The 18,188-nt window shown below is 32.0% G+C and overlaps 1 protein-coding gene across 1 annotated transcript in view; it reads right to left on the bottom strand.

Moving 5' to 3' along the window:
- The window catches only part of LOC125059690 (peroxidase), a 28,036-nt gene extending 10,894 nt beyond the window's left edge, over positions 1–17,142 (bottom strand). Inside the window, exons 1-5 of the mRNA XM_047664235.1 lie at positions 17,022–17,142; positions 12,178–12,311; positions 11,962–12,104; positions 8,192–8,429; positions 428–642 (exon numbers count right to left, since the gene is read on the bottom strand). Coding sequence (XP_047520191.1) covers positions 428–642; positions 8,192–8,429; positions 11,962–12,104; positions 12,178–12,308 — 727 coding nt within the window. The 5' untranslated portion in view covers positions 12,309–12,311; positions 17,022–17,142. The remainder of the gene's footprint in view (positions 1–427; positions 643–8,191; positions 8,430–11,961; positions 12,105–12,177; positions 12,312–17,021) is intronic.
- Positions 17,143–18,188: the final 1,046 nt, after the last annotated feature.

Here is an 18,188-nt window from a genome sequence, read left to right as displayed (position 1 = left end):
TAGGTTCGATCCCCAGCTGTGCACCAATGGAAACATCGTGAGGAAACCGGCTTTCCAAATACCCAAAAAGTCAAACGGCGTGACGCACAGAAGTATCACCTTCTTGCCTATTAGATTACCAAATGATAATGAAACAGATACATAAAGCTGAGGCCCAGACCTAAAAAAGTTGTAGCGCCATTGATTTAGAAGAAATTACCACGAAGATACTCAAGGTTATTTTAAACCTAGAAGAGTAATATCAACCACGTAAGAATCTTTAAAGATTATTTTAATCGGTCAGGGGTTTCCATTTTCATTCCAAAGAAGTCGAGGGCAATTTGTTAACATGTGCAAATTTCTCTTTAGCAGACTTCAGCAAGCAACTTGATCAGTAAGACCCACAATTCAGATAATTCTGTGTCTAGCAAGAACATCTAATACTAACCATCGCCATATGACGGTGGCAGGACCCTTCTAAAGGGTGTATTTGAAACTCCCCAACGTAGTGGGTTCTCCAGGTTATTGCAGGATCCGTCTTGAGTTCTGTATCGTGATGTTTCACAAGGAGCAGTTGGCGGCCTGCAGTATCTGGGCTCGGGGAAGAATCCATTGATAATCGGACCTACACCCACACTGCCGTCGATGAGGGACGAGTTGGTTCTGAAATTTGAAGCACTGTCAGAAAATATGTCGCGCAGAAGTGTGACAAAAAACGGTACGTACCTGTCTCCATGGTTGACGTTCACACAATGAAGAAAAATGTATTATGAATAGTGCCCGTCGGAAATTTATGTTGTGTTAATTTTCTTTGATACAATAGTTTGAGGTTACTATAGGAAAAAAAACGTGTGCCACTCGGGGACATATCGGGGACATATTGCATAGCATTTTTTATCAACTTATGCAATTATAATTTTTTATTTTTTATTTATGCAGTATTTTTTTTCTTTGATATTCATTCAATCTACCACTCTACCGGATTCAGACTCACACGCCTATATAGTCTGTCTCACTCTAACGCGTACTGGCTGCACCGGCCGCGCTTACGCTACGTCACCTATCTCGTCAGACAGATGTGAATACGCAGTATGCGTTCTGTCCCATTCTAACGCACCTGCGCTACGTCACCGATCACGCCAGATCGATGTGAGACGCAGTATGCGTTCTGTCCCGCTCTAACGTGTATTGGCTGCACCTATATTACGTCATCGTGTGTTAGGTTTTTATTTTCGTAACGGAAGTTCTTGATTCGGTCGCCGCGCTCAATGCCCGCAATAAAATCTATGCAATAGCTTAAAAAATATTAGTCACTGCGAGTGTCCATTAGCGGCGTTGTACCGCAACACCATGGGCTGATCAATTTAAAATAAAAACATTGTTAATATCTAATCCGCTGTTTTGCCAGTAATTTTATTGTATTTTAATTGTTGGTATCATTTATGTTTAACATAATTGTCATATATTTTATAAAATCTAGCTTGTAACATATGTAGATATAGCATGTATGATGTGGACGGGGTAAACTGTAATAAATGAATAATAAATGATATCAGGTAAACCTCCTGCCCATTTAACCTCTGTTTTGTAAAAAACTCTAACGCACAATTATCAACCTTCAAATAAATAAATAAATCAGTTGCGCTACAACCTCTTTAGGTCTTGGCCTCAGATTTCTGAATCTGTTTCATGATCATTTTTTAATTTAATAGGCAAGTAGGTGATCCAGTGCCTGACACACGCCGTCGACTTTTTGGGTCTAAGACACGTCTGTTTCCTCACGATGTTTTCCTTCACCGTTCGAGCAAATGTTAAATGCGCACATAGAAAGAAAGTCCATTGGTGCACAGCCGGGGATCGAACCTACGACGTCATGTATGAGTCGCATGCTGAAGCAAACACTGCTCTTTAAAATAAATAAATAAATTAAATTAATGATATATAATGCTTTTTAACAACTTGTCTCCGATAGACATTAATCCATATAAAAACAGTTAAATTAATTCTTTTAGGACAAAAGGCTTCTAAGCCGGAAGTGACGATCAAAATTACGTGAATTAACACTTTCCGGTTCGATTGTCAATTGAATTATCTAGCATTTGGTCCAGCCAGTGAAGCCTTAAAGCTAGGCAAAAGGTTTCGCGTATCGGGTTACATATCAGGATTACGGGTGGTAATGATATAATCCTTGACGTATTAATTAGAGTTTGTTGACCTTTGTTCTAGATAACGAAAGACCGGGGGCGATACTAATTACAATGGGATTTTAAAGCTATAAATTTAAAATGAGTTAAATTGCAATATGATTATGTTAGAATAACCTTACATAAAATGCTGTCTAAGCCAAAGATTGATGCAACTACAAACAAATCGCGAATAAATTTACTCAGAGTAGCGCCATTTATAGACCAGGGTCGATAATTTTTGAAACCAAAAAAAATTACAGTAGGATGAAGCTCATTAGAAAAGCAGGGGAATATGATCAAAATGAAAGGAAAAATAAATTACGGTCGATCTGAGGTCGGGAAGGGAAGGGGGGGGGGGGAGTTTTAAGGGTAAGAAACGGTTTATCTCGATTTCCGGCAAAACTACAAGTCCTATGGGAAAAAGTTAAAGGGAAAAGTTGTAGGTCATAAAAAGATCTACAACTTTTGTATTTGCAATTTTTTCACATAACCTCAAAATTAAGGTGAAAAATTCATAAAACCAAGTTTTTGGTTTTTTATTTATATCTTTCTCAAAAAAATTTTTTTTTTCCACGAAATTTGGTGAAAACTTCCATTAACAATAAAACAATTATTATGTCCCAAATATACTGTAAGTTATTTGATTAAAAATATTTATTTTTTCACCTTATTTTGAATTAATATCGAAAAAACACCCTAATTTTCAATCGAAAATTCTGACGTCAAAATTTCAGCTTTTTTCAAAAAGTTGGTGTGCTTTCAGTTCGTTGAAATCTCTACTTTCCTATGGTAAAAAAAAATATATATATATTACCATAGTAAATCTTCTCAGAAAATGCAAAAAATCGTATGCAGTAACGCCCAGAACCGTCATCCCCTTCCCTACTTTGAATTTTTCACCTAAATTTTGAGGTTATGTGAAAAAATTGCAAATACAAAAGTTGTACATCTTTTTATGACCTACAACTTTGCCATTCAACTTTTTTCCATAGGACTTGTAGTTTTGCCGGAAATCGAGATAAACCGTTTTTAACCCTTAAAACCCCCCCCCCCCCCCCTACCCTTCCCGACCTCAGATCGCCCGTAAATTATTTTTCCTTTAATTTTTATAATATTGTCCACCCTTTCCAATAGGTTTCATCCTACTATTATTTTTTTCACTTTTTATTATTTTTAAAGGCTATCTGCACTGGTCTATTACGCGTATCTTGCGCACCCTGAATATTATTATTGCATGTGAGACGGATATATTTATTTGCACACTGGCTGAATTCACAAGAATTGCATTATTTAGTTCTAAAAAGGTTTTGGTTTTTGTTTATATTATGTTTTTAGTTTAATTTTTATATTAATGTATCTTAATTTAAAACAATTTAAATAACTCTCTCCATAGTAGCTTATCGTTTAAAATAATCAAACACACTACACGCAATACTCCGTCCGGGCGAGTTTGCTTATCTTGCCGAAGCCGCGTACAAATTATTTGAAGAAGTCTATTAAGTATGAGGGAGTGCAATTATTTAATCAATTACCGTCGAAAATTCGTAATACTAGGGCTTTTAACCATTTCAAAAGGGCATTAAAGATACATATCCGAATGAGCTAAAAGTGGGAAGTTTTGTTCTTTAAACATTAATAATTTTCTATTGTATTAATAAATATTAAGTTACTGTAAAAATAAGAAATAAATCTATTTAATTAATAATGGTTAAATTTATTTAGTGATAAATCTCTAATTTCGCTTAGCAGTTTGTTGTAAAAACGAATACAATTTCCATATAAGGAGTGGTTTATCTTCTGGAGCCTGGTTGGTCGTACGCACAAATTAGTTCTGTTTCGAATAAATATATATTGAATGCACAACAGTGGCGTAACAATAGGGTGGCAGGGCTGGCAAAATGCCACGGGCCCCCGACCCAAGAGATATTATGTTCTATGGATGAATGTGAAATCTCCAATACGCATTGGGCTAGCGTGGGGACTGCAGACCATTCCCTCTCGCCTAAGAGAGGAGGCCTATGGCCATTAATGGGACATATACAACGTGTAATTGAGTACTCTGAAAATCTCAAAGTTTGTTAAAATTAAACCGAGTACGTGACGATTTTTACTGATAGGGCCCCATCAAAAGAATTGCCCACGGGCCCCAGATGATTTCATTACTAAGGACTAAGTCTAGTCATTCCTAGGTCCTGGGCAATTCAACTAATTGGCCGGAAGACTAGGTCGTTCAGTATTAGTCGATGTGGGACAAGTCGGCTGTCATCCAATTAGTCATGTAAATACAGTCCTAGTTTTGCTACAGATTAAATACAAAATATGATCTTTGCTCAGATTAGAATATTCCTGATCCCATTATACGTGGAATTCCTTAAGTTATTTCAGAGCTTATTAGTAAATAATAACCGACACCACGACTTAAAGATGTAGACTAAACATTGTCTTATATCATTTTATTATTATTTATTACTTAAGATGTCATGTGGAACATGGTGCAGCTCCTTACAAACGTTGTGTAAAACAAAAAACTTGGCCATTAAAAAAGAGTGCCGGAGAGTTTATTGCCAGTTCTTCTCTTCCGTTCTACGCCCTTGATTTGAGGACTGGCAGTAAATGTAAAATTAGAAGCATTTAATGTATATTTCTTTTTTGAAGTTCATAAGTGTACACTGTGTTACCTCCATGAATAAATGATTTTTGACTTTGACTTATAGTAGAATCGTTTTTAAACTTAATTTCATCGATGCAGCAACGAAATATACAAAATGGCATATACATACCAAATGGCAGTAATCGTTTTAGTTTCCGATTCAATTTATGTTGAATTAATTTCATATTTTCAATATGAAGAGCTAAATTATCCGTTAAATGAAATGTTTTATTCGTAAATGATTTTTTCAACCGATATAAACATGAATTGATTACATTATTCCACGTTTTATTTTCAGAAATAGTAGTCGGCTATTATTATAATAATATAAGTACCTACATAATGTAATTGTCTACTGTCATATGAAGTTGACAGATGGTAAAACTATGGGTATGTTCCGATATACACTGCGAGTACTGTATAGTGCTCCCACTGTTCAAAAATTCGTTCCGCTATGGACGCCAGTATACAGCCGCAGCGTCCTAGGGAAATATATGACGTCACAAATCCCCGCTATACTTCTACTGCGAGCACTGGCGTTTTCGAGGTAAGGTACTCGCAGTGCTTTGATCACGTGATCAATCAAAACCACTTGAATGCCTAACGGCTGATATAACTTACAGTTTAATAACAAACATTTAAAATTCTAACTTACTTTCTTTGTAGTATTAATTCAATTGACAGTTAATATTAATATAGATTTTTTTAATGCGATAATACTCCAATAATAGTTTTTCTTGTTGAATTGAAAAACTTTGATGCACTCATTTGAAAACTGTGTCGAAAAACGAAGCTGACTAGTATACTGGACTGCGTTCCGTTTTAAATTGTAACCAGTATAGCTGGCTATAGAGAAACGGTTTCACAGTATACTAAATTGACGGTACTCTGTACAGTGGTCGCAGTGTATATCGGAACATACCCTATATGTATTATGATTATAAAATTTCCCATATTAGCGCCATCTATTATCGCAAAGTTGGTGTTTGTAATTTGAGAACGATTCCCGAAACAAAAATTAATAACATAATACAATATTCTTTGTTAATCTTTAATTAAATCATTAATGCGACAGTCGTTTGTACCATAGACTAATATAATAAAAAAAAACTCAAAGTTCAAATTGTGTTGACTCTGAATAAAAATAATTGTTTAGTTTTTATGAATGTGCTACGTGAATCTAATTTAAATAAGTCAAATTATTTTCAATAACAAATAATATTGTTTTAGTCTCAGATAATCACGATATATTAATTATTAAACATCCGATAAACGAGTCTAGTTGCGCGAGAAACAACGCGGGCGTTGACGTCAATTATGTGGGAAAATAAAATAAAAAAATATAATTTTGACATTTGACTATCAGTTTATAGAATTAAAATAATTCGATTTGCAAATTGTTTTCTACTCATATATACGTAAAGAACTAATAGTATAAGATCCCGATATACAACGACCTTCACCGAGATGCTTATTTAATGAAACGTATTTTATATTTAATTTAATATGTCAATAAATATAATCCATATGGGTTGCCTAGCAAATTTCAGTCCAGAGTATGTTTAATTAATATTTAAAAAAAAAATTTTTTTTATAATTCGTATGTAGTAAATTTTTTAAATTTTTTTCAATCAATATTTTTAATCAGGGTAGTATTATATATGTATCACTATAACTTTCTTATTTACTAAAGATGTATATATACTTTAGTGTCACATAAAAAATATACACAAATAATTAATTGATTAAAAACAACCTAACGTTTGCATATTCTATGGGCTTCATACTTTCGATTGGTATAGAAATTATCTAATAATCATACCGGTGAAATGTTAAATAAAATGTGTGTAGGCAACCCATATGGATTATATTTATTGACATATTAAATTAAATACAAAATACGTTTCATTAAATAAGCATCTCGGTGAAGGTCGTTGTATATCGGGATCTTAGACCATAATATAAAGAATGCGTTTTAATCCATGAGGTCTATTTTTTTACGTGTTATTTGATAAAGTAAAGATAAAATATCTTGTGTTTTCCAAGGTACTGATCTTAAAATTATGCAGGTTTTATGCGATTTGCATTTATAAAGTATTAAGAAAAGTGGACTCTTCGCATAATCTACGCAATTTATGTGCTATGTGTGAATAAACGAACCCTTGTGATACGTAATGTCATTCAGAATCTAGTCTCCATGTCAAAATTCATTAAACGTACAGGAGTCCTACTTACTTCTAAGTGAATCTTACCCCATGAGTTTAATTTTTATGAATAGACTACTTATATAAAACAAGCAGCTGCAAAAACTTTACGTTTTGTTAAGTATTCATATACGTATATTTTTTTATATTTATATATATATTTTTGTCTTTTTTTAATGTATATTTTCAGTGTTTTTTAATATTGCTTAAATAGTTTTTAAAGGTTCTGGAATCCCGCAGGAAATAACAATTATAGCGAAATGAAAATGGGAATGAGGTGAGCGCAGAAAAACGAGATGTAGGGAAACAGTATTTATTGGTTTAAGATCACACAATTATATATACTACAACATACTTAACAAGGACTAGAAGAAAACATTACCAAACAGTTGTTTATGCTAAAGCATAACATGCTGGATCTTCGAGTATTTTTCTATTGTCTACGAATAAAATAATCTAGTATCACGGATTTTATTAAGATCCTGTGAGACTGTAAAACGAGAGACGGTATAATGGCGCCTGTTTTTGATTAGTGAACAATATAGGTATCTACTCCAATGACTGACAGATGACACAATCTGTCATTTGTTTAATTACAATAAAACGAAACTGTGTTTTGTTTAATTACAATGAAACGAAACTTTGTGTTTTGTTTTGTATTTTGAGCGTTCTGTTCGATTTCAAATTGAAATGTTATATTAAATTAATTCCCGTAAATTATACTTTTAAATTACTAAGTATGAAAATTACTCGGAGATCACAAAGGGTGACGTTACTTCCCAAGGATATGGAAGATGTAGGTACATGATATACTAATTACATGAATATGACAGTTATGATGCATGCCAGGTTTTAATTAGTTTAAAGTGAATAAAAATTGTTTAACTTAAAAACATCACTTCGAAATAATTACCGTTAGTCTAACAACATTAACATGCATTTAGGTGCTATCGTCAAACACGTCTGCTATTTTCAAAATCCCAAATAACACCAAATACTGTTCAAAATCATATCTCTTTCATAACTGTTTACTTAATTTATTTAAGACCTGCAATAGTCTACGATATCATTCAGGTTTTTGGACAATTGAAACAGCAGACGTGCGAACCAGAAGCATAAACCCAACTTGACCAAGGGTTATTTAGAACCATGAACCACGTCATCTAACTTACCCATTAATAAGGCTTCTAGTAGCCTGTTCAGCAGCGTATGCAGAGTCAGCTAAAGGTTTGACATCTGCTGACGTTGCTGCCGCTCGCTGCGCCCTTGAGGCTGGTGAATCTTTGTCCAAAGGTGTCAGAAAACTCTCCATCTTCTGTCGCTCTTGTAACGCATCCTTTCCTTGTGCTACTGCTGAAGCTATCTCTTCTGAAGTTGGAGTTTTGGTCGGCCATTCCGGTGAGGGCGGACCTAGAATTATATTTGTATTATTTAAAGAGGAACACAAAACGTACACTTAAATCGACATCCCCTTTCATCTTAAAGTTTTAGATTAAAATAATTTATTTTTATGATAAAGCTGTTTTTCTTATATGTTATAGAAAAAGCATTTAGAAATGTTTCCATAGAAAATAAGCAAATATACCTACTCCGGTGAACATAAATTTTACAAAAAATAATAAAAATATTACACTTCACTATATACAATTAAAAGAGAAGTGTTCATAAAACAAATGTATCGTAAAGTCGATATCATTAATATGGATAAAATCTGAAATTGATCTTTGCGAAGTTTTGTTAAAACTTATTTTTATTTTTAAAATATATCAAATTAGTATGTAATTGCTTACATATATAAAATACTATCCGTTTCGCGCCCGCTTTGCTGGACGAATTAAAATAAATTTTATGTTTCATTATTTTATTTTTTTTCATATTTTTATTATTCTTCTTTTTAACTTCCCGCTAAGAAAATTGAAATATTTCGAAAATCGAGTTTTTAACAGATGTTGACGTTTAGAGGTTCTAGGAAGCCTCCCCGAATGTTTCCGCGGTGAAGTCCGTATGGATAAATTTTCATAAAAGTAAAACAGCAATAAAAAAATTAAGGAACGTGGAATTTAATAAATAAATAGCCATAAACCATCTAGGAAAAATTTCGCATCGAATGGTGGTAGTTTCATGTCGATACAATCAGTGGTTTAGGCATGATTGAGCCTCAAACGAAGACCATTTTCATTATATATATATAGATAACCAGTGTTTAAATGTTTAAAGAAGAACCCGCTTTACTTCTTATTTTTGTTCCTCTAGTTAGAAAATTAACCCAACAAACTCTTCAGCTTTATAAATTAAGTAGTCAATTTTATTTTTACTTTTTAATACATTTTTGATGCAATAATCTGTAATTCTATAAAAATCGGACTTGCACTCTGGTCTTGGTGTGGTTCTAAATTTGAATTGACGTCATATTAATCAAACTTTCCGTAATCGATTGATTAATTTAAATTTGAATATGTTGACACATATTTATTTTGGTGAGCGGAAACATTAAATTCGATAGTAAAAAAACATCAAAACATAAATTAAGAGCAGACTTGAGTGTAAAATTGTCTCGTTTATTGATTGTTCTATAGAGAAATTTATAGCTATTTGTTAGATATTGTAAGCTACCAGAATTACCATCAAGCTGTAACCGTGTAAACTTTTTCAAAACACAATTAAAAATAACTTTTCAAAATTCTCCATCGTTACGACCCTTGGAAAAAATTTACTCAATGCCAAAGGTTTTCGCGATTTTCTTCAAAACTAAATTTTTTTCGTAAAATTACCTCAGACAAAAATTGTAGATCATAAAATTATCTATAAAAACAATATCAATATTTTATTTAAAAAGATTTAAAAAGTTGTAAGCATCATTTTATGCACAAGTTGTGTACTTAGCGCTACAACACACTATAACGCACATTACAAATTATTTTAGGTTATTCCATAACAAATTATTACACATTTTACGGTTATTCCATAACAACGTGTATGTTTCATTATATTTATTTGTTTAAGTTTTCGTTTGTCTAACAACTTTTAGAATCAAAAGAGTATTTTTAAAAATGTATGACTCATAAAACAGGTCCAGAATGAAACATAAGCTAATTTCAAAAACTCGAGAGTTCGATATGCGATAGTAAAGTCCTTTAAGTTGTAGTTTTAATAAATTAACACAACCTTACTTAAACAACTGCCTTATTTTTTTATAGAACACGGGGCACACGGGCTGGAGGCTCACCTGATGTTAAGTGATGCCGCCGCCCGTGGAACACTCTCAATGCGAGAGGGCTCGCGAGTTCGTTGCCGGCCTTTTAAGAATTGGTACGCTCTTTTCTTGAAGGACCCTAAGTCGAATTGGTTCTTAATACTTCAGTGGGCAGCTGGTTCCACATAGTAGTAGTGCGCGGCAAAAACTGCCTTGAAAAACGCTCAATTTATCTTGTTAGAAATATTACAATACAACAACATATTTATAAATGCGCACATTTCTCTAAAACTTATTAAACTAGAATATAGATTTATCTATATCTAACTCACTGCTTTGGAAACTTTCTAATATATCCTTGATCTAGTTATCACCTTACATACCTTAGACACTTTGCGGTCAGAGTAGACGTCTCACATTACAGGACGAATAACTACTAGGTATTTGAATATTAAAAAGATAGACAAAATACGCAGAAATGAAAATAGGACCAATTTTTACAGGACTTCGTAACGACACACCAAAAGGTTTATTACTTTTTGCGAAGTTAAATTAAATTTGATCAATTTATTAATTACTGTAATCTATGGTTCGAGATCATAGATTCACTTTTATCTCCTATGTAGGATGTGTCTATTATATAAGACTTATTGACATTAATCTGTATCAACAGAAAATAAAACCATTTCGGTTATTATAAATATTTTTTATGCGTGCGACAAAATGTTTTTGTTCGTAAAAAAATTTGGGGTAATTTTATAAAAAAGGAGCAAAATAATTTAGTTGTTTATCAATTCCGAATGACTGTTTGTTTGTTTCAATGCGGAACTCCATTTAGTGATTGTTTTGAACCTTTCTAAAGCAGATAGCAACCTTCAAGAGCCATGGTTTTATTAACAATATTTGTTAATTGTTTTCATGTAAGCATTAAAGCGCGACTTGCAAATGCTATAAAACTATTTATTTTCTTTTTGAAGTGAAACTTCTATAGGCGCATGAGGGTAAAAATTTTAACGGAATGTCACGAAAATGTGCAGCGTTTTTGTTGAAGAAAAGGGAGAGAGCGATTGAGACCAATTGAGAGTGAGAAGGGCAAATTACCTTATAGAAATTCTATTTTTTAAATTAAAATTTCGTAAAGAGAATTTATGAAATATTATTATTTTATATTGAATGCAAAATAATATTTATTGAAATCTCAAATGACGAATTGTAAATTAAAATGCCACTTGTTTTTATTACCGAATAAATAAATTTAAAAAAATAAATTTATTATTTCTATTAATTTTCGACACTTAATATTTTAATGACAATTAAATTCCTAACGTATGTTCCTTTTTTCCCCCCTCTAAGTCTCGGAAATCTAAAGTTTTAGATTTGTATAAATATGAACAAGAGTTAAAAATTAGTTTGCCAAAAAGTTTCAGTTGAGTATTTTGTACGCACGCACTTCTTTTATTCGTTCTACTCCCCTGTCATTGCATCCAGGGACTCTTTTATATCTCATATTATTACTAAAAACTTCGTGTTTCGCGTCTCGCGAGATATTTCGGCTACATCGGTAATATTATTATTTACAATATTCATGGGCAAATGCTTTCGATCCGGTCTTTAATTTTTGTTCAAATTATGAATTTTGTCGCAGAACCGTTCTAGGCACGGTCTGTGCTTTGTTAAGATGCCTTAGATGCAGGACATCTAAGCAAAAAAAGTTACCAGTAAGTCTTGTAACATCTAATACTCGCTTACCTTGTAAGGGCCAAGACATTTTGAGAAGCGGTTGCAAGTTTGTGTTTGCAACTGTCAGGTTGGCTATGGGCGGTGATTCTGTGACGTCATCGGTTGTTAGATTATAGCCAACTGTCACCAACATCGTGACTGTCAGAATTACGCTGTTGACAAGTAAACTTTTATTGTTTAAATGGCTGAAGTTACAGATTTAACCAACATTAATTAAATACTTACATGAGAATTACACAAACAGCACACTGAAACTTGCGCAGGCGTTTCTGATAGTTCCTGGAAAGACTGGACTCGAAGACATAAGTAGGCTGCACTAGCGGAGTGCGCTCTTCACTACCGCTTGCCCGCTGCATTGTCTGACCCAAAAATTCATTTATTAACCGACTTGACACCAACGAGGCTTTACATTTTATTACATAACGTAATATTTTTTGACGTGATAACGTCTTTAAAATCGTTTTAGTCGGGTGACATGTTCAGAAACTTGTGTCACACCATAACCTCACGAGCGCGATCGCAGGTATAACGAGAGAGAGACGGACCGATCTCCCGTCTCATCTCGAGCGCTGCCAGTCATTCCGTGAATGTATGATGAAAAATGTACATATATCAAAGTCGAATAAGTAAACTTGTCATTTTACACCATTGATATACAAAAAACCCAAGATGCACAGTCTCATATAAAAGTAACGCTCGAAAGTGTCCCGAAACACTATTTCTGTCCATAACAGTATATGTTACAAGCATATATTATTGCAAAATCAACCTTACGCGAATTGCTTAAAGTTGTTATTACAACGCAGTGTATACGTACTTAAAGCAATAAAATTTTACGACCGACCGTGGTCGGTAGGACAAGGTATTGAGTGGAGTCGAACATGACTTTTTTATTTACAACTATTTAACATAATTTTAAATTTATCCGACTTTTCGGGTGCTTTACAGCGTGCGTGGTCACGGTGACTGAAGACAAAAGGTGTTGGATGTTAAATAGTTGTAAATTTATAATAATACATAACTTTAATCCGGTTAAAAAGTTTTTTCTTTAAATTAAAAAAAAATATTAAATTGGCTACCTCCTGACCCACACTTTATATAGCGAAAATATGTTTGTCAAAAACTACACACAAAAAAGTTCAAGAGTACATAAATTTATTTATAAAAAAAAAACACAAATAACATCGACTCCACTTGTAGACGCGAGACTATTTGAAATGAGCGCACAATTTAGAATGTTGCGCTCATTTTTTGAGGACGTTTTATTGACGTTGAGTGTGCATCTTGGGTTTTTTGTATATCAATGTTTTACACCCGAAATTTATCATCAAAAGTGTGAATAAAACGATAGATGTAATTTAAAATTTGAAAAAATTGTTATCTTCATTAATTCCTTACTTCCCAAAAACTTATATCTCGATCGTAAACCTACTTTACAAACAACCAATATTTTTTAACCGATTTTGAAAATTATTTTCCCCTATTTAAAGCTCAAGTAGGTTTATGTATTTTTTTAAATTGTGCTTCCGAAATTATAAGTAAATGTTTTCAATAAAATCTCACGAATGTAGTACAATAGTTTTTTTTATAATTTTTAAGTCGCGCTTTGTTAACAATGAATAAATATTATTAATAAAACAAGTGTTTCTTCTCCAAATATTTTTTGTTCATATATCTATGTTATAGACACTTCCTGATTAATATTAGATGAAAGTAAATGTATGATTATAATAGACCACAGATTATAATAGTAAATTGATCTCAGATAGTTCAATAGCGTTTTATATTTTAACAAACACGTATTGAGCTACAATGTCCATTAAAATACAGACCGGATGCTGATTTTTGAAATTCGATTTCCAAAAACAAATGCTAAATTAAAAAACAAAAAGAGGTCCAAATAGCATAGCCATATCACCTAAAAAAACAGAGTCACTACAATTCTTGGTCTCAGATTTCTCTGTCTGTTTCGTGATATTTTGTTTATAATACTAGTAGGTAATTGGATTATTTGCGTGACACATTATAATTTTTGGATTGAATGCCGGTTTCGCATGCGTATTTAATCTTATTTTGTACTTAGTTTTTACGGTTTTCTATAATTATTTAAATCATTCCCATGAATACGATCATATAATACAGAGATATACAATAGATTTTCGTATTATACTACTAAATTGTAGCGCGATTTCACTTATGGTCCAGTCGTAGCTGTTTGGCCATAAATTGAACCTTCTTAGGTGTTTTCAGTCGAAAAAATAAGGGCTTTCAAACCGAACTCATGAGTATATAATAGATAATGTAACATTCTAATGGTAATTAAAACTGAAAACTTTGTTTTAAATTGTTGTAAACTAAAAAAAATCCTCTGTATAATTACTATTGATATTTAATAGCTTACCTATATAAAAACTTTTAAAAATAGCATCTAAAGTAATACGTCAATTAACATAACGTAATTACATGCGATATTAGAACTTGATTTGTGTGAGAACCTTGTCCTGTGAACAGTTTGTCCTTCGCATCTTACGCATATACATTAAAGAAAAAAGAGGAAATAGATACAATATTTTAAAATACAACTTCCTTATAATTTTTTTGTTTTAAAACAACCCTAGATTTAACTAATAATAACTTTTCTTGTTTAATTTCCTATCTTGTTCTAAAATAAAATTCAAACGCCCGAATTTATGAGTCTTATGATTTTACTCTATCTCTATCTATCGATAGATAGAGATACATATACGATTTATCCTTACTATAAAAATAGTGGTACCAAAGTTTACAAAAGTATAGTTAATTTCTTACTTTCATTGATTTGTCTTTTCAAGTTCACTGGCCTGTATGAAATTCAAGCGAGCGAAACTCTGTGCGAAAACTATTTTATAATTAAAATATCCGAGGATATATCAAATAAATAAAGCCTTATGCAAAACCTACGTTATCAGTTATGTGATAACATTCTTTTTGAACTCAACTGCACAAAACGAACTGTGATCAAGCAGAGTCTGTTATATGACAATGCGCCTTCAATTCACGTTTTCAAAAGAATAATATAACTAAAAATTAAACAAAGCTATTTTTCTTCTTCAAAATGGAACATTACATGATACATACCTAAAGAAAACTTATTGTATTTCTTAAAAGAAGATAGTTTGCTAGTGTAATGTATCTTATTAAGGTTTTTTTTACTTACATCATTATATATTAGGCACTTATGTAAAATATCATCAAATCGTCTTATGAGAATTAAGTTTGGTGGCGGTTTTTTGTATGGATGTTCAGAAAAGATTGTACTTTCTGAAAAGGTGGGAGCTTGTAGTTTATTTTTTATCAGAATGCCAAATCATAGAATGACTGCTTCACGACTGATTTGAGAGCGACCGCCGATGCAAAAACCGCTGTGTGAGTTCGAAAAGTGAGTTACAGAATCGCAGGGCAGATATGCAAACACTTTAGGTAAATGAAACACTTTGTTTGATTCTAACTGAATTTAATGGTTTAATATATGAGCTTGTAACTTACATAAAATTAGGGGTAGTGAGGTTGCAACGCTAACTAAAAACCGCTAACTAAAAACTAACTTGGCTTTTCTAAGGGTTCATAAATCTAAAGGGATCATATTGGCTCCAAGTGTGCGATGATTATTTCCGCTTCTAATTATTTACTAAAATATATATATGTAACTTAACTAATGTTAGATCAACGAGCCATAACATTTCTTTAGCTGGACATTTTTATGTTCTTGCTTAGGGGGAAAACTGGACAGATGATATAAATAATATGAGAAAAAGCTGTGATTAGTTTAGGTACAGCCTATGTATGAAACAAGAAATGATTCGGTAGATTCGTGGGCAGACTGGCCTACACAGATTCGTGCCTATCCCATGCGCGGGCTATCTTGTGATTTTTATTAACAAATGAGTTATTTGGATATAATTGATTCAATAAAAGATAATTGAGCATAATTTTAATATCAAGACAAGCAAATTAGATGTGTATTTCAACAGATCCCGCACATATTTCGTTTTTGACAATAATATAAAGTGTGTATCGGATTGTTTCTATTTTTGTCTATTTAAGTGTTCTAATGGTCATGTCCAGACAAAGCACTAAATCTTCTTGTTAGCTCTACATACATACTTAGCACTAAGGGTACCTAAGATTTAGAAATCCGATTCGCTTTCAGATTTATTAGAGTCAGCTAAGTTTTGTTTTTTATTCTTACCATAAATGTAAACTCTGAATTACCTTTAGCCTCTACGACGTCCAATAAGACCAAGCAGTTAAAAGCTAAAAGCGTATTTCGGTTTGCATTCATTGATACCAGATATTTTTCATATTAATATCATTATTGAAGGACAGTGATAGCAGGGACATGGAAAAGTTAAAGAAGTCCATTTTCAGGGTATATTTGCATAGATTCTTATTCAATACTGTAGACAAGTATTACGTACGTACTGTAATGTATATTTTATATTTGTATTAATTGCAAAAAAATATAAATTTATTATTATACGTATTTTTGTTTAATATTTGAATTATTAAACAACGTCACTATTTTAATCTTATATTATTATTAATTATAAATCTCAGGTTGCATTCAAGGCTGCTTCGTTTTTTTAATTGCACTTTATGTGCAATAAAGTTAATAAATAAAAATATATACAAATATATATACCTTTATATAAACCTAAACTAAAAAAAAAACACTAAAACGCTACCAAATTTATTTACTATTAGGCATATTCACAAAAAAAAATACAAATTAACAGTGAAAAGATCTTTGTAAAATAATTTAATTTAATGATTTAAATCGCTTAGATTGGTATGAAATGATAATTGTTACATCGCAAGAAACCTGTAAATTTTAACTGTTTAGTAGAGTTTAAAAAATAAAAGGTAAGGTTTTGTAAATTAGAAACTCACTTTTCCTTATTTTCAAATCAATTAAATTTTACGATAATTTTTATTAACCGCAAAATAAAACCCTTAAAGTGCTATAAATCTTTAATTGTTTATTCTGATGATATTTTAAGTTTAATATTGCAATTCAAGATAATACTTACAAATTCTGATAGTTTTACTATAAACGAGAAACCACTGTAAACTATCACTAACACATTAACTTGAACTACCGGTCATGCTTACTCGATGTTTCAAGAACAACTAACGAACGTGCCGTATTCGTTCTCCGAGTCCGACCGTAATACAGGTTTCAGATATTTCAGTTTGGGGCCGTATTCTTAAAGTTAAATCTAGTTAATACACAGACTTGAATAACTGAAGTTTTATAAAGTGGCGTGTGGTGTATGTCTAGGAAGTGTAAGTGGTCCAAAGTACATGTCTGATGTTTCATAAAATTCCGTAGAAACGTTTTTGCAAGATGTAATTGCTATTGGATAGTTATAGAGATTTAGGCTTTACGAAGCGACTGAAGGTTGACATAATCCGTGTCGTGTATTGTATTGGAAAGTAATATGTATATTGTATTTTTTGTTTCAGTATGAATAAATTTAATATACTTAGATCACAACTATTAACGATTCTTTTTCTGACGCCCGCACATCGCAGTTGGTTGTTTGTAAATTGTTAGGGCTATTAACTAAAGTTAATATATCTCTATTCATCACAGCTTAAAACAATTTGATAGAATCAGAAGAAAGAATATTTTAGTTGTTAAGTTGATGGTGTATTTTATAAAATTCTTCATACACCTATTTGGCTATATTTTAATATGAAATTCATACATGACAGTGAAATGCGACAGTGTTTGATATGACCTTAACTGAACTAGAGTAAATGAATGAAAAAATTGTGTTTGGACTTAAATTGATCGGAGGTTCATATTTTTGTAGAAATTGTGTTATTCTACTAATAGCTAAAAGTAACACAGATAATTATCTGCCTGGCTATTATTATTATTGAAGTCGAGAGAGTGGTTTATAAGTGAGAGCATACATATTTATTCTACGTAGATTAAAGATGTCAAAAATATTAGTGCATTCGTTTTGACCAAATTAACCTGTTTTCCAAAAAACGAAGCAAATTACCGATTGACAATGGTTCAATAACCTTAACTTTGCCAAAAATAACGTTAGATCCACAGATCCCTAATGTAAAAATTATTTTATTTAATACATTGGAATGTTTATTAATAAAAAATGTTTTGTCCATTATGATATAGTGAAATCATGTATTATAAATTTAAAAAAAACATTATATTTAATATTAAC

Source organism: Pieris napi, chromosome 20, assembly GCF_905475465.1.
Source record: "Pieris napi chromosome 20, ilPieNapi1.2, whole genome shotgun sequence".
NCBI classification, from domain to species: Eukaryota; Metazoa; Arthropoda; class Insecta; order Lepidoptera; family Pieridae; genus Pieris; species Pieris napi.
This window is presented reverse-complemented; position numbering and strand designations above follow the sequence as displayed.